The sequence below is a fragment of the Urtica dioica genome, chromosome 11 (assembly GCF_054948205.1).
Source record: "Urtica dioica subsp. dioica isolate 48M chromosome 11, U.dioica_male_clone48M_v1_H2, whole genome shotgun sequence".
Classification (NCBI taxonomy): domain Eukaryota; kingdom Viridiplantae; phylum Streptophyta; class Magnoliopsida; order Rosales; family Urticaceae; genus Urtica; species Urtica dioica.
In genome coordinates, this window is record NC_142766.1 from 11,857,111 (window position 1) to 11,875,324 (window position 18,214).

General features: G+C 40.7%; 1 protein-coding gene across 1 annotated transcript; it reads right to left on the reverse strand.

Annotated features, from left to right (window-relative positions):
- Window positions 1-8,226: 8,226 nt before the first annotated feature.
- LOC149381252 (uncharacterized) lies at window positions 8,227-17,351 on the reverse strand. The gene is made up of 5 exons (XM_089601321.1): window positions 17,284-17,351; window positions 9,223-9,316; window positions 9,049-9,141; window positions 8,872-8,976; window positions 8,227-8,808 (listed from the first exon to the last, which is right to left on the reverse strand). The coding sequence occupies exons 1-5, from the start codon at window positions 17,349-17,351 to the stop codon at window positions 8,227-8,229; spliced, it is 942 nt and encodes a 313-aa protein (XP_089457447.1).
- Between the last annotated feature and the right edge of the window lie 863 nt (window positions 17,352-18,214).

Consider the following 18,214-nt stretch of genomic DNA (forward strand, 5'->3'; position numbering starts at 1 on the left):
TCCCAACTAGCGAAACAACCTAAGAAAAACTAAAGTAAAAGCTAAAGTGTGTTATTAGGTTACAAGAGTTGGTTATATAGGTTTGTTGCTGATTTTCGGAGTGATCTAGGTCATTAAAACTGATTTGACGACCAAAACGATTAAAAAATCATTAATTTTTAGTTTTGCCTGACGGGAGCTCGCGACACGCAGAAGAAGGCTCGCAATGCAAGGAACGGAGGTCATAGCGCACAGAAGAAGGCTCGCGGCATGCTTCAAACTTTTTGGAAGTGTGCATAGCACGCATATCGTTTTGGAACTTTCGGGGACATTTGGATGAAACCTCACGACGCGCGGAGAGGAACTCGCGCTGCGAGGTAGACTTTTCAATTCCTCGCAGAACGTGCGCGCGTAACGTTTTGGGCTCGTCTGAACACTCCGTGTGGTACGAGATGGGGGGTGCGTGCTGCGCGGAGACTCTGATTTTTGTTCCTCCGTATCTCATCCTTTGCTTTGACCCGTTTCACATCCCGATTTTTTTTCCCTGCAAATGAGTCCAAAGAGCTTATAGAAGCTCTTTTACTCCTTTGAACATGTAAATCCTTATAAACACACTAAAACGATTTAAAATACCTGAGAACTTGCTAAATTTAAGCTGGAAAATAGGAGTTTAACGCGTAAGAAATGCACCTATCAAATACCCCCAAATTTGAACTGTCGCTTGTCCTCAAGTGACAAAAGAAACTAGCACACAAAAGAAGTTATTTAAACTAAACAAATGAAATTTGGTGCTTGAAATACATCCACTGACTCATGCTTGCCTCAACATCATATCTATGGACTTACATTGACATGGAAGTTCACGATTTTAAACCTTAGTCCGTTTTCAATGTTTACCTATCTCGAAAGCTTTCATTCACCAAGTCTCGTAATCCGTCCAACCACCATCAAGAGAGCACAAAAATCGAATTTAAATAGGAATTTTTTTTATTCGACACACCCATATGCCCCTCGTTACCCTTAATCTCCACTGATGTGCACACATCATTTCTAGCTAGTCTATAGGCCTTAAAGGCTGGTAATGTTTCAGCTAGGGTCACGGGAATGATAAGAGATTATTAGTGACTCAATCAACCTAGCAAGGATCGCGAATCACTGCTCACCACAAACTCAAACCTCACATTCTCATTCTAGCACTCGACATATCCCAAAATCACACTCAAGATATGACTACAAGGCTTATAGACTCAACAAAACATATCTCCAAGTCATTTATAGTTTTTGTTCGAACACCATAATTACACAAAATAAAAAATAAAAATAAAACTAGATGCCAAAAGTGAGGATCATCTTACAACACTTTCTCTTTTTCTTTTTCTCTTTTTTTCTTTCTTTTCTTTCTCTTTTTTCTTTTCTTTTCAAAAAACAAAAAAAATAAAAAAAACGGATTACGGTGTTCAACGATTTTTTTTTTTTACATTTATTTTATTAACTTGGAGGCTAACTAAAAAAAACTTGTCAAAAAACTCTCGGAAGTGACTCGCGATGACGTCCTTACTAGATCAAAGGTTCTTTGTGGGAATGTCTTCATCGGCTAGGTTGCATTACGTGGCTAAGAATGAAAATGATTAGTGTTTGTCTTTATGTGCAAATGACTCTAATGGATAAAGAATTTCGGGTCGGCTCTTTGGCTTAAAGTGGCTAATCATAACACCTACATCATCCTAACTAGATTAACATGCACTCAATTTTTCAACTAGAATTCGAAAAGGGTTCTAGTGTGTTCGGTGTTCTCTTTTCAAGCGACTGGTTAGACTAATCCTCAAGGTTTCCCAAACTTCGAGACATACATTATTCGGGTCTCAAGGGTAACACAAAACTCAACAAAATTATTTCTCACTCGATAATTCATGAATTATGTTCCAATATCTAAAGCTTAAGATTTTCAATATCATCGGCAAATACATGTGAGTCAATATATGCAAACAAGACACCAACTTTTACCTAAACTACTAAAACAAAAAAGAACTAATATACAAAAAGTCCCCCGCAAGACAAGAAAAATCCCCCCAAACTTAAAACCTCCATTGTCCTCAATGTAGCCACATGATATAAGAGAAAAAGAACTTACGTTGTGGGGGTGACCGATCGCCCTACTCATCACTGCCGCGTTTACCTATATGGCGCCCTTTCTTCCTCCAGACTTCTTTGAACGGTTTCGACCATTGTCCTCGCGTCGGTTTGAATGGAGACTTTCGTGATGCACCCTTGCTCGTGCTTTTTCGTTGATCAGTCCGGTGGATCGCGTGGGGGGGGGGGGGGGGGGGTGCGGCGTAGGCTTGACTTCGTCAGTCTTGAGGACATAAATCTTTTCTTTTTTTCCTTTTCGCGCTTTCGGACTTTGTAGATCTCGAACGTCTCTTCCTCGTTTCTCTTGCGCGTCGTCAACTCGCATTTCTTCACGTCAATACAAGCACCACATGTGGATAAGAAGGCCATTCCCAAGAGTATAGGGATGTCGCGATCCTCCTCCATGTCACTGATATAGAAATCGGCTGGAAAAGTAAATTTTCCAACTTTGACGAGGTCTTCCACAAAACTGCGCGGATGCCTTACGGTCCGATTCGCCAGTTAGAGAATGGTGCGTGTGGACTTTAGCACACCTACCCCGAGTTCTATGAATACGACCGAAGGCATGAGGTTGATGCCCGAGCATAAATCGCACAAGGTGTTGTCGATGAACACGTCTCCAATGGAGCATGGAAATGTGAATTAGACTGGGTCCTTCATATTTGTCGAGAGCTCTTGTTGTAGAAGCGCGCTACACTCTGCGGGGAGTGCCACCATGAGCATTTGCGAGAACAGAAGCGGTGACTCGTATGTGTGGACCGGGGAGGGCGGCTTAGGAGCTTTCTTGATCGGGGCCGCCTTTTCTTCATCTTTCTTTGGGCTCTCGATGACCGCAACACGTTGATGTGAAATAGTGTTGCAATACTCTCATGGGTTCACTTCGGAGGCACTTGGAAGCGTGCCCTGAGGTCGCGTGTGAATGGTGGTTTCGAGTTGTCCCACATGTACATCGAGACTCCGAATTTATGCCGATTTACTCTGAACAGTGTTCTGAGCTTTGGTGATGAAGGTGGTGAGGAGGTCTTCAACATTGGCTTTTGAGGTGGGCTGATTTGTTGTTGTCGTGGCTGAAACACCAGTTGTTGTTGTTGTTTGTAGCCCTATTGTTGATTCCGAAACGCCAGTGGTGTTCGGTTTTGCAAGAACCCTTTGTTGTTGTTGTTGTTGTTGTCGTTGCGGCGGTGCCCTCCATGCAAAATTTGAGTGGTTGTTCCTCGCTCTGGTATTGTAGTTGTTGGAGTTTTGGAATGTAGGCCGTTGTGATTCCCCACATAGTTCACATTCTCGGATAAGATGTCGTTGGCTTGAGGGCATTCACTGGTGAGGTGAGGCCTGTTGCACCAAAAGCATGATTTTGGTGCGGTGTGTATGGCATGGGTGATGACTTGCATCTCCTTTATTTGCTTCTTGAGGTCCGCCATTTGAGCCGTCATCTATTTCATCGTCTCGACGTTGAACGTGAAAGTGGTGGCATTTTGCAGTGGTGGAGTTTGCCTTCACCGGGCTTCTCTCCACCGAGCATTGGTTGTTGGAGCGCGCCAATTCTTCTAGGAGTGCATGGAACTCACATCGGTGTTGACTAAGGTCTTCGTGGATGTGAGGAGTCTATGATAGAACGTCTGGAGCTGGATCGGAAGAGTGATCTCGTGGTTTGGGCATTTTCTCAACATCTTTTTGAATCGCGCTCAGGCCTCGTGTAGTGATTCTCCATCCTATTACCCGAAACTATGAATTTAGTTATGTAGACGAGCGGTCTTCTCGAATGTAAAGAACTTTGCGAGGAAATCATTGCAGAGAACCTCCCATGAGGAGATGGAGTCGGCGAGCAGCGACTACAGTCAACTATTCGCTCGAACGCGAAGGGAGAACAGGGACAATCGAAGACGAATGACATCTACGGTGATGTTGTGCATTTGGAATGTACCACACAACTCGATGAAGTTGGAGATGAGCTCATTCGAATCTTCGGTCGGAGCTCCAGATAATTGATTATGATGAATCATGTCGATTGTTTCTGTCTTAATTTCGAAGCTCTGATTCCATCTGATGGCTAAATTTACGATGGCCGATCGGTACCCATGAGTCATGGGTAGCACGTAGTTAATTAGAGGTTTTTCTTCTTCGGCCATGATCAATTCTTTAGTATCTTGCTTCTTCTCTTTTCGGTTTATTTTGCAGGTTTTCTCTATCTCATATACTATCGGAAGAAGGCTTGATTCACCGTCTTTTCGCATATACCTTCAAAATATCAATGGACAACACAAAAATATAACAGAAAACAAAAATAAAAGAAAGTCCAAATTGAAACTAGTTAATCGAATCACAATAAATAAATAAAAACTAAGTCCCCAGCAACGGCGCTAAAAACTTGTTGCGATATTTTTTCAAACTTAATCCCTAAGGAATACATTTCAAATCATACTCTATAATTAATTTCACATACAAGAAAATCCAAATAATTTATTGCTATTAAAATCATTCTCTCTCTCTCTCTCTCTCTCTCTCTCTATATATATATATATATATATATATATATATATATATATATATTAAGGGGATTAGTTCATGGCGTCGAGAGGAACGAAAACACAAAATAAACTAAAACAAACCATAAAAACTAAATTGAAAGAAAACATAAATAAAAGGGAGTTCCAAGGGATAGAGATAGAAGGAAAAAAATCGCTGAATCGCGGTTGTCAATCGCGACGAACGGTGGACTTCTTCTCCAGTTGCATTTACTCTCCCAACTAAAGTAAAAGCTAAAGTGTGTTATTAGGTTACAAGAGCTGATTATATAGGTTTCTTGCTGATTTTCGGAGTGATTTGGGTCATTAAAACTGATTTGACGACCAAAACGATTAAAAAATCGTTAATTTTTAGTTTTGCCTGACGGGAGCTCGCAGCGCGCAAAAACTGGCTCGCGGCACGCAGAAGAAGGCTCGCAATGTGAGGAACGGAGGTCGCAGCGCACAGAAGAAGGCTTGCGGCGCGCTTCAAACTTTTTGGAAGTGTGCACAGCGGGCATATCATTTTGGGACTTTCGGCGACATTTGGATGAAACCTCGCGGCGCGCGGAGAGGAACTCGCGCTGCGAGGTAGAATTTTCAATTCCTCGCAGAACGTGCGCGCGTAACGTTTTGGACTCGTCTGAACACTCTGTGTGGCGTGAGATGGGGAGTGCGTGCTGCGCGGAGACTCTGATTTTTGTTCCTCCGTATCTCGTCCTCTGCTTTGACCCGTTACGACTCCCGATTGCTTCGTTTTCCCTATAAATGACTCCAAAGAGCTTATAGAGGCACTTTTACTCATTTGAACCTGTAAATCCTCATAAACACACTAAAACCATCAAAAACTCCCGAGAACTCGCAAAATTCAAGCTGGAAAATAGGGGTTTAATGCGTAAGAAACGCACCTATCACTTAGGCAAGCCCAAGTCCACTACGCTTGCCGCCATTGCCGTCCCTCCGGTCGATCGAGCTGGACTTGGGATTGTGCGTGGTCTTCCTTTACTTTTTTTTAAAAAAAAAATAACTTCTGAAAGTTTTTATTCCTCAATTAACTCTTCATTTACTTTTGGAATTAAAACAAAGAGTGTTGTAACCGTGCAATTTAATGTTGCGATTTACATTTAAATGTGAAAAAACCTGTCTGGACGTTTTGCATGGTTGTTATCAGCCATTTAACGAGCATTTATGTGATTAAAGACCATAAAGGCTGAATGATTTCGTGGTTCAAATTCTTGTAACCACTCAAACCATTGGCCTATAAAAAGTTGCATTGTTCTCTCATCCGGACAGACCCAAAACAAATTCTCTATGAAATTTCTCTCCTCTCAAAATTGTCTTGTTTTCCTTTGTAGTCAGTGGTTGGTTCTATTACTGCCTTGGTTCGCCAGAGAAGCTAGGTTGGTGCTAAGCTCTTCTCACTACGCCGTTGTATTCTGGGAGGTAAATTGCTTGTCGTTTCCAACACTCATGAGAGAGCAATATTATTTTAATAAAATTGTCGAACAAGCCTCGACGTTCTTTTTATTTTTTTCCCCTTATTTGCGTACTTAATATTCTATTATTGTTATTGTTGTTCATATTTTAATTATATTATGCTATAGTTTTATGTTTTATTTATTTTTCCATCGAGTTTGTCTTTTTATTTCCGCGAAATAAATATTATTTACATAATACTTCTAACAATTTTACCACTATAAAAATTTAAACTAAAAATTACAATTGTGGAGGTTTAAATGACAGAATTTGACCCAAAGCCCTTAGTCATGACTTTGATTTTAAAAAGTAAAAATTAATTCCGCTAAAACTTTACTAAGATAATGAGAACATCCAATACCTAATCCATTCTCTTTCTACTAGCGAAAAAAAAAAAAAAAATCTCACTCTCTTTCTTTTCTTACTTACCTCCAAAAAGTTGAAGGACCTACCGACAGAGAAGATATCAATTGCGGATTTTCAGGGAATGATATATGATGTTAAGATTACCTCACGATTAACTTATTGATTACACACCTTTTACTTTGTCATTATTAAAATTCAATCTTTAATGCGGGCAATAATGTCCCTAAAAAATACCTCATTTTTAGTTTCTTATTTCATTTATTCATATCTTATCACCGAATTCTATCAGAGTTTTTTTTTTTTTTTTGTTTAAGGTAGTTTGGTTGCAGTGGGGATTGAACCCACGACCTCCACATCAGAGTTTTTAATTACTCATTTTTGTCTAACAAAAGATATCGGATAGTAAATTGTGCCGTCAAACCTAAATCAATAATAAAAAATCTCTACTTAGGTTATAACATTGAACATTATCGATGGTAATAAAAAATTGAATGACTAGTGTATTCAATAATGAGAAATGAATCCAACGCGTATCTTTTAGTTAGAGAGGCTGGACCAAACTTTACCGTTCATACATGATACATATAAAAACATTTTGCTAATTATCTTTTTATATAATATAAACTGCAATAACTGTAATTTCAAAGCTAAAAGTGAATATATATATATATATATATACACACACATAAGCTTTTTAATAGTATAATCTAGTTATATATTGCTAACATGGCTAGCAGGGGTGGGAGGGCTACTGACTTCTGAACCCCAAACAACGATCACAAAGAGTCAAAAATCTCCCGTTAACAACGGACTACGTAAATCGACAAAAGCATGCACGGAAGAAAACTTCACTTCCCCTGAAAATTGAGTTGTGGATCCTAATTAATCCGTAATACTATAAAAATTTACGATGATTATGTTGCATATTGACCTGATCAGTAGCCAATGAAGTTGGAAGGGCGGTGATAAACCCCCTTCCCAGCTGGAGTCGTAGGGAGCGAAGCCTAATGGGTGAATATGATATTGGGAGGGCATTTAATCGAGGGCATGTTGGAATTTCAGACTTGTACTTGTTAGTCCTATATTATCTCTATAGGCACTCTAATCAACGATGCAATTATTTGTAGGGCCACTGCAACATTTACAACATTTACCGACGATTTTTTTCGTCGGTAATAACCCTAAAGTCGTCGCTAAATGTATTTAGCGACGATATTAGCGACGATAAAAATCGTCGCTAATTTGCCGTGCCTAAATATATTTAGCGACGATTTAATCGTCGGTAAATATTTAGCGACGATAAAATCGTCCGTAAATATTGTGACGAGAAGTTTTTTTTCATTTTGAAACAGACAATTAGCGACGAATTTGTCGTCGCTAATTACCGCGGGAAAAAATCCCGCGTCAATTAGCGACGACAAAGTCGTCGCTAAATGTTGTGACGAGAAGTTTTTTTCGTTGTGAAACAGAGTTCTAATTCACGCGGGAATTTTTCCCGCGCCAATTAGCGACGACAAAGTCGTCGCTAAAACGTTGTGTGAATAATATTTAGCGACGATTGTATCGTCGCTAATTATTATTATTATAATTTTTTTTTCGTCGTTTATTATTTATTTTTTACGGTTTTTTGGTTGTGAAATTCTAAAATGAAAAATCATATAAAAACTAAATTATATTATCCAAATCAACAACTATATAAAATCCGGTTACGTACGTTTTCGGTTATCGAGAAATATGTAAATAATAAATACACAAAACAACTAATAAACCACTAGTCGCGACGTTTGCTTTGCCGTCCCGCCACTCGTTTTCCCCCTCCTCGACGAGAAACGCTCTTCTGCTGGCGCTGAAGTTCTGCAGGCTGCGGCGTCGGAGTAGACTGACTTGGTCCGCCGGGCGTCGTCTGCTGGCTGGCGTCGGGAGTCCTCTGCTGGCCGCCCGTCGGAGTGCGGACGTCGGGCGTCGGAGTGTGGACGCCGGCCGTCGGAGTCTGCTGGCTGTGGGATGACGGAGCCTGCTGCGAACTCTGCGGAAATTGGGACATGAACGAGCTAAGGTTGAGGCCGGGCACCTGACTCTGTATTGTCTCGGCGAACGCGGCGAGGGTCGATGCCAACACCTCCTGCGAGACATATCCTGGTTGCGACGTCCCAGCCTCCGAACCGTAGACTTCGGCGACTTCAGCCGCCATCCGTGCTCCCTGTGGCACCAAACGTCCGACGCCGGTCAAGTGATCAGTCCGCGAACCCATAATATCGCGGATCGCCTGCTGCTCTAGAACGGAAATATCAACGTCCGCTCCTTGGTGCTCAGCCTCCGCTCGCAACGTGTTGAACCTAGCGACCAGTCGATCCTGATATAATTAACTAGTTAGTATATATTAATCGAAAAATAAGAAAAATAAATGTAAACTTACATAACGTGCGGAGGCTTCAGGAGTCAGCCATTCAGACTTGTCGGACTGATGTTGGCGCTTGTAGTTCGCAAACAAGCTCTCGAATGCGCCTGTCTCGACGCTCTTCTGCATGTAAACAAAACTTCAAGTGTTAGATAATTTTAACGATTTGATGTATCATATAAACATAAAACTTACGTTTTTCATGCGGTGGGTCGAGAACCCAATCGTCCCCTGTCGAGTCTTCGTCTTCTTCTTCGCGCGATTCGCCTTATTCTTCGCTTGTATAGCCTATTTTAATATAAGTAAACGTACACGTAAATAACAAATCGTTTAATAAACATTCGAGTAACATAAATGATTCGATATTACCTTAAATTCATCGCTCGTATATCGTTGTATCAGCGTCTCCCATTCGGTGTCGAGATTAACGGTCTTCGGTTTCAGCGACCGCGCCACCTGTACGCTGCTCTTGCAGTCGATGTCGAACCACGACCGCAATGTATGCCTCCAATCGCGAAGACGAGTCTTCGCGTCTCGAATGATTGCCGCATCGACAATCGCCTTCTTCTTCCCGGTTGCATCACCATCGACTCGAATGTCGTACTTGTCTCGAATCGCTGCTCGGATCTCGGCCTCCTTCGCCGGCCCCACATTCGCATTCGTCCACCTTGGGACCGTAGGCGAGATCTTGTCTCGGACGACCAACCCGAGCGTGTTCGCGAACGTCGCGAGATCCGGATCCATCTCGCGCTCTGGCTGCAAGAACGACAGAAACTCCTCGTTATAAATAACGACTTCCTTCACCCCGGGGCGCCGTGCACGCTCAGATCGAAGCCCGACCGTCGGCCCACGCACGGTCGGTTCGATATCCTCGTCTTCTTCTTCGACGCCATCACGTACGGGCGCCGACTGGCAATAATTCGGGAGACGGGCTAAGAAGTCATCCCCGCCTCCGCTGCCTCCAGCTCCTGTAGCCGCAGCCATCTGAAATTCAAAACAAAATTATTTAGTTATGCATTCTTAATGATTTAAATCAGTTAATTTAGTAAGTAAATGAAAAACGTTATATACTATCAATCATCGTCGTCTGACAAATCATCTTCTTCCATCAAATCTTCGTCCTCAGTTTCTTCATCATCGATAAACTCTTCTTCTTCAATATTTTCCAACAAGTTCACTGCGTCGTTGCTCACGGGCTCTGGTATCGCAGACTGATGACGCGTTGACAGTGAATCTAAATCTAACGGTTCTACTGACAACTGAACTGAAGACGAAGATTGACCAAGAATGAGGTCAATATCAGGAAGATCCCACACATTTCGATGATTACACTTTTCGACGATTCGCCAATCAGGACCATTCAAGTTATCTTCCAAGTAGAAAACTTGTTTCGCTTGAGTTGCCAAAATAAATGGCTCGTCTTTGTACCATTCTTTTGCCACATACACGCTTGTCAAGTTATTGTCGTTGCGTGTCCTTTTCCTCGGATCTTGATCACCGAACCAACAACATTGAAATAAGACGACGCGACAATTGTTCTGATACGTCAAGACAATGACGTTTTCTACTTGACCGTAGAAGTCGTGACCTCCTTCACTTGGTACATATACCCCGCTATTCTGAGTCGTTCTTCTGCTATCACGTTGACGAGAGATAAATTTAACCCCGTTCACTACACAACACGGATACGTCTGTGGTGCGAAATGTGGTCCCAATGCCAATGCATATAATTCGGAGGTAACGGATAATCCGTCTTGGCTCATGCGAAATACCTACATACAATCATTAACGAGTCGGTTATTAATAATCTCATATTCTTTGAGTTTGGTAGTGAAATACCTTTTCCCAAAACCACTTTGGGAACTCAAGTCGATGCGCTTCTTCAACATCTGGCCGACCTTCTAATTCCATGAGATCTATGTGTTCACTGAAATAAAATTCATGTTCATTTAATACATCACTTCGTATAAATATAATTCAAGTTCATTTATTTCACTCATTTACCTCATGAAATCGTCAATTTCGGGACAATTTCGTAAAATGTACCACTCAGCGAGCAATCGTATATTCTCATCTAAGCGTATCGTGGTCATCTTCCCGTAAGGCCGACAACTTGATGACTGAAACACCGAGAACTCCCGTTCGACACCTTCGAAGTTAGACGCGACGTCTGTTCGTTGGGGCATGTTGAAACGATTCTCAACGCCTTCTAGATACCTTGAGCAGAATGTCAATGCTTCATCTACAGCATAGGCTTCGGCAATTGAACCCTCTGGTCTAGCTCGATTACGCACAAAGTTCTTGAGCGTTCCAAGGTATCTCTCAAATGGGTACATCCACCGCATATGAACTGGACCTCCGTTAATTGCCTCTTCCGGTAGATGCATTACCAAATGAACCATGATTGTGAAGAAATCAGGCGGGAAAATTCGTTCCAACTTACACAATATAAGCTTCACATCCTCTTGCGCCTTCTCAATGTCTGAAATTACCAGCGTTCTAGAGCAAATAAGTCTGAAGAAGTTGCAGAGCTCTATTATGGCATCTCGAATTGTTCGATCCAGAAAAGGACGAATAGCAGGAGCCAATAGGCGCTGCATAATCACGTGACAATCGTGAGACTTCAAACCCGTCAACCTCCCATCCGCGGTAACATTCTTCTTCAAATTCCCCGCAAAACCATCGGGAAATCTGACAGATCTCAAGAACTCAGTAAACCGCTTCCGTTCTGAAGGTGTCAGAGTGTATGACGAAGGCGGTTCCATCCATCTATCTCCTTCTTGGTATAAATGAAGCTCGTGCCTTATGTTCCAGTCCGCCAAAGTCAACCGCGCCTTATCTGTGTCTTTCGTCTTCCCCTCGATGTTCAGCAAGGTACCCAGAAGATTGTCGCATACATTCTTTTCTATATGCATTATATCGAGGTTATGCTTCAGCGTAAGACTCGACCAATACGGCAACTCGAAGAAAATACTTTTCTTTGTCCAATTCAGCTCACTCGCATCGCGCTTTCGTTTCTTCCCGCCGAAGTCAGGGTGCTTCCCCGGGGTTGCATCTCCCACTAATCGCAATTGTCGAAGTATATCGCTCGCTGATTTTCTCACTGGTGGTGGTCGTTTCTCATTTCGTACCTTGTACAGTTTGCTCTTCCTCATCGGGTGTAACAACGGCAAGAATCGACGATGATCGCAGTAAACAATCTTGTTTCGAGCCTTGAAAGATGGTGTGTCGTTGTTACACGTCGGACAAGCAAGGTACCCTTGACCACTCCATCCCGACAAACTGCTTCTCGCTGGAAAATCATTCACCGTCCATAGAAGTACGGAAAACAACCTGAATAGCTCACCGATCGAACCATCTCTCAACACAACACCGGTTTCCCACGATTCCTTCAGCTCATCAATCAGTGGTCGTAAGAAAACATCCATGTCTTTACCCGGCGCACTACGACCTGGTATAAGCAATGTTAACATCAAGTACGATGTTTTCATGCACAACCACGGCGGTAAATTGTACGCAGTCAAGACTACCGGCCACATACTGTACGATAAACTCATGTCACCAAATGGGTTGAAACCATCGGCGGCAAGTCCAAGCCGGACGTTCCTCGGTTCTGCCGCAAACATGGGATATTTTCGGTCGATCTCCTTCCACGTTGCTCCGTCAGCAGGATGTCGTAGTACACCATCCTCTTTAATGCGTTCATTCACGTGCCACTGCATCTCTAGAGCTGTGTGCCGACTCGCGTACAGTCGCTTAAGTCGATCTTTCAGTGTAAAGTAGCGCAACACTTTATGCGCTACTTTTTTTCCACCGTCTTTCATCAGCCACCGGCTCTCATTACAAACTGGACACTCGTCTAGATTGACGTTGTCCTTCCAAAACAACGCGCAATCGTGTTTGCAAACGTGAATCGACTCGTAACCCATACCAAATCGACGCAATTTCGCCTTTGCTTCATAATGTGACTCTGGAATCGTGTTGTCGATCGGATGAGATTTTTTCAGTACTTTCAGAAGCTGATCAAACGACTTATTCGTCCACTTGTTCATCACTTTCAAATGCATCAACGTGACAACAAATGAGAGTGACGAATACTCCGTACAACCCGTCCATAATTCTGTGTTCAGGTCGCTGAAAAGGTCATCGAACTGTCCACTCTGGTATTCTGCATTCGGGTCAATACTGTCATCGTCACCGTCTACGTCGTTGTGATCTAAGATATCGTGTACAGCATCAAACATCCCTCCTCCTCTGTACTCCGTCTGATACTGTATTACGTCATCTTCTTCCTCCCCGTGAAAGTACCACCTCGTGTAATTCCTCTTAAATCCTCTGATAAAGAGATGATTCTCTATATCATGAATTTTTTGCATCAACACGTTGTTACACCTCTTGCATGGACACTTAACTCGTCCTTCGACATTTACGTGTTGTCGGGCCATTGCCATGAACTCTGTCATGCCAGCCGCAAACTCAACGCTTAAACGTTGGTCCTCGATTATCCAATTCCTATTTGGATAACTCATTTTACCTATAGATTGAACATTTCAAAATTTAGTAGTTTTCGGATTTTATTTTATAATTTCACGATCGATCCTACCGAAATTTCGACAGAACCTCCCCTATAAACTTAACAACCCGGCATCAAGCCTTTAACTTTAAAACCTGCATAGAAACATCCTAAAACTAACAATAAATCCAACCTCAGTGGTTCGATTATTAAAATTCATAATCCATATCAACTAACTAATTGTTTTTACATGTTTTTACATAATTTACATAAACTAACTAATTGTTTTTACATGTTTTTACATAAAATTACCTAATATAAATATTTATAACTAATTTAAATATTTATACCTAATATTAAAATTTATAACTAATTTACATATTTGTGTAAACAAAACTAATTTAAATATTTATAACTAATTAATTCATTTATAATTTATAAAATTTATAACAAATATATAATTCTATAAATATAAATTATGTAAATATAACTAATTAATTCATTTACATTTCTAACTACTTAATTCATTTATATTTCTAACTAATATATAAAAAAGTTATATATATATAAATAACTAATTTATTAATTCTATAAATAACTAATATATATATGTATATATATATATATAAAAAGTTATAAAAAAAACAACTTACCGATCGATCGAGTGAGACGGGTTCGCGGGGAAGAGGGCGCGGGTTCGCGGGGAAGAGGGGAAGCAGACGGAGCGGCGGAGGGGCGGCGTCGGCGGCGGAGTGGCTCGGCGGAGGATCTGCACCGGGAGAGAGAGAGAGAGGTAAGGAGAGAGATGCATGTGAGGAGAGACAGAAGTAAGGAGAGAGAGAGACTTACCGGGTAGCGTCGACGGCGTCGGCGGCACACGGCGGAGGACGGCACGGCGACGGCGGGAGAGAGAAAAAGAGAGAGAAAATCGATTTAGGTTAAAGAAAGAGAAATGGGGAAGCTGGGTCGCGATCTGGTATTTAAAGACATTTAGCGACGATTTTCTCGTCGCTAAATGATTTCATTTCGTCGCTAAACGAACTTACGTTAACCAGGCATTTAGCGACGATTTCTTCGTCGCTAATAGTAAATTTCACATATTTAGCGACGATTTTATCGTCGCTAAATCATTTCGTTTTAATTTAATGGGAGGGATTTTTCCCTCTTTAAAATTCGTCAAAATTCGAAAACATTTAGCGACGACGAAATCGTCGCTAATTGTATAGCGACGACAAAAAACTATTTAGCGACGATTTTATCGTCGCTAAATGTTTTTGTCTTAATCAAATTGGAGGGATTTTTCCCTCTTTAAAATTCGAAATTAATTCAACATTATTAGCGACGATATTTTCGTCGCTAAATGAATTCAGAAATAATTAGCGACGAATTTATCGTCGCTAATTATTTTCCCGCGAACTTAGCGACGACAAAATAGAATTAGCGACGATAAATTCGTCGCTAATTATCTTTGCCGCCAAACTTTATTATTTTTCGCACCAAAGAATTAGCGACGATAACATCGTCGCTAAAAGGGTGATTAGCGACGATTTATTAGCGACGATTAAGTCGTTGCTAATAGTTTCGTCGCTAAATGTGGTATTTCTTGTAGTGGGCGCAAGAGAAGTTGTAAATACAACTCCCAATCATTTTGATTAATAGTAAATCTGCAGCGGTAAAATTGACGTAACTCTCGCATTGAGAGTGAATTACTATAATTTTTGGTTATTTTGATGTTTGCAATTTTAATTATTTTTAATTATATTAAATTTGGGGCTCATACTCTCGTAAAGAGTCCTCTGCAGGTCCATGTAAAAAACGGAGTCTTTGTACCCTAAGGAATGGGACGACGATGTTAATGGAGATTTAGATTCTATTTTTTTTCTTCTTCTATTTGGTTAATTGGACAAAAATTAATAAATAAATCACTTACAAATTAGATTTAAATTAGGAAAAAGTATAATTTTTTATTAAAGGGGAGCTAGACATATGGTAACATTAGACCCACTATTAATTGAAGATAGCCATTGGACTATTTCATATAGTTTTTTCTTATATTCAAATCTTTTAAAATATATTTCTAAAAATATTTGCATATGTTAAAAACATTGACAACAAAATTTTAAATCAAATAGATCATATTTTTAAATATTGAACAAAAGTTTTAAGGGTATGCGAGGAGGACATTGAACAAAAAGTACGATTTTAAATATATTTTTTTATTAACGCCGAGTTTGGGTTAACACTTAGAACCATCTGTGGTTCGATCTAGGGTCGGACCCTGTGACCGTACATAGGTTGAGCAGGGTGAGATCTTTCTCTTCTCGTCTTTGTCGTCTTGTCAATGAATCTCCTTTGTGCTTCTCGCGTTCGTTGTGCTCATCATTCTCGCCATGTTCTTCGTGCTCTTCGATTCTTTGAGTATCCAGATCTTTGGATCTTCCACATTATTTGTGTTCTTCGTAAAATTCTTGAGTCTTCACTCCCTCGAGTCTTCAACCATTTGAATCTTCCTCCGGAACCTTTCCTTCCACCCTTGGAATCTCTTTCGAGTTCCCACTTTCAACCCTTAAACCCTCTCCAAAATCTTTACCTTCAACCTTTAGTATGTCATCGCGTTCTTCAAGTCGTCTTTGGGTCGTTCTAGGATCTTCAAGTCCTTCATGAATCTAGAGGCAGAGGGTTTTTCCTCGGCGCTCGCTCAGACGCTCAACATTAGTCATGTTGTCATGTGTTTTTGTAAATGAATTCGTACTCTTCTCTACATTTTCTATAGAGAAAAAGTCATGGTGAGAATTGTGTAGACTTTTCTCAAGTTAAGAAGAGTTTACCTTGTGTTGTGAGTGGAAGGGATATTTATAGGAGCCAAGGAGTTTGGTGGGAGGTACTGGATCGGGTGGTGGAGACGGCCGGGTGGGTTTTGTTTTCTATAACCTATGTATGATTAATCTTAAAGATATGAAGATAAGAATGGGGACAACATCCATAATGAATGTTGCAGGAAAAGTTATCGAGTTGGTTTGGTTCTTGGAATAATAACGTAAATTCTTTAGTTACGGATTTATTATGATCGATGTTTCTTTAATGTCTCATTCAAGAATTCTACTATGGACTCGACTCATTGAACTCCAATAAAGACATGAGCTAACATGACCGTAGGTATTGAACGGAGTGAGATATTCAAGGATTGTATGAGATGCACCAATCAAAGATCGAGGATACAAGAGGTATCAAAGCGTAGATGCTAAAATCAAGTTATGACTTATGGTCTTTTATTTGGTGTGATGTATTGCAGTTGTCGTGCACTTTTTTTTAAAAATAAATTAACGAAATTATTCCAAGAACCAAACCAACTTGATATCTCTAGCATCTAAGATCCTGCGGTTATCTGGTTCATTAGAGTTATTATCGTTATGTATCGTATCATTGGATTAAGAGGAACTTATGAGAGCTTTTTCTTTAATGTCTATATTCGTTAAATTGACTTGACCTACGAGAGTATATCATTATAGAACTTTGCATTAATTGGTAGGACTCCATTATATTATTATTGGAATTAATACCAATAGAGACTCCCAATATTATGCATTCAATGCTATTATTAATTCATTATATACGGATTGAAATAGAGGCCGGTTCGACACGAAGCTTTTGAAAACGCAATGCACCCATGTAAATAAGGAATGGGATGAATACAGAGGTTAAATGAGCATCTCACACCTAAAAGGTGTCCCACATAGGTCTTCCCAGAAACCCCCCAGTAACCAAGGTAAACAACATAAAAAAATTCACCCATTTCTATACCGGTTCCGGAAGAGCATAGAAAAATGAAATGTTTTGTTAATACGAAAAAGAAAGTGTCTATAGCTGTAGCGATATAAACAAGAATACTTATCCGAGCCGCAACAACATGTACATACAGAATACGGGGATTTTCACCTTGTTGAAGATCTAGTTGCGCTACCCGAACACTTAACTGAATAGCCATCGCTGTTAAGAACAATCGAGATCCAATGTTAATCTTGGCCGAGTGGTGGAACGGCCGGGTCACCTTGATCGAGTAAAGATGATCCGGTGGTCTTGACTGAGTGCCATTTCAGGTGGTCTTCTTTTTCGGCTGGCCAGGTTGTCTTCATTTTTGGTCAGCTTGTCGTTCAAATACGTTAATGTCGTAACGTACAGTCAAAGGGAGAAAGGAGTGGGCAAAGGAACATGTCTTAAGTGACCATCTCTGGATGTGATGGTTTGTGGGAAACAAAAGGGCATGATGGTAGTTAATTAATAAAGCAGTGGTATTTCGGTAATGTGGAGTTGGTCTAGTCAGCAAAGTTAGTTAGAATAAAAGGAAAGAGGCATGTACTATGATGATTATTCTCTTTTATTTTCTGTGTATTTGTCAGATAGTGAATTAGGGAAGGAAGCTTCTCAGTACTTCCCGTAGCTCATCTTAGTGTAATATTTTTACAAGAGAAATATTATTATCTATCTCTTTACCCTAATTCCTATGTTTTTTTTACTAAATTAGTGTTAGTTTATTTCTATAATTCGAATCAAGTTGGTATCAGAGCAACAAGATGACAGGAGAGGCAATAAAAATTCACAGATCTAATCGGCAAGCTTACCACTGACGTGGTAGGAGCAGATGTCGCAGATGATCACATAGCATGTGAGCCGATCTCTGGAGGCCAATCTACAACGCCAACACCTGGAGATGAAGGAGAACTTGGATTAATCTCTGGATGGCAAGCTACATCGTCAACAACTGGAGATGAAGGCCGATCTAGAATCAGAGATCGTCGCGTTCAAGACAACCTCCGAGTCGAGTGGTCGGAGGTGAAGAGCAAGCAAGGA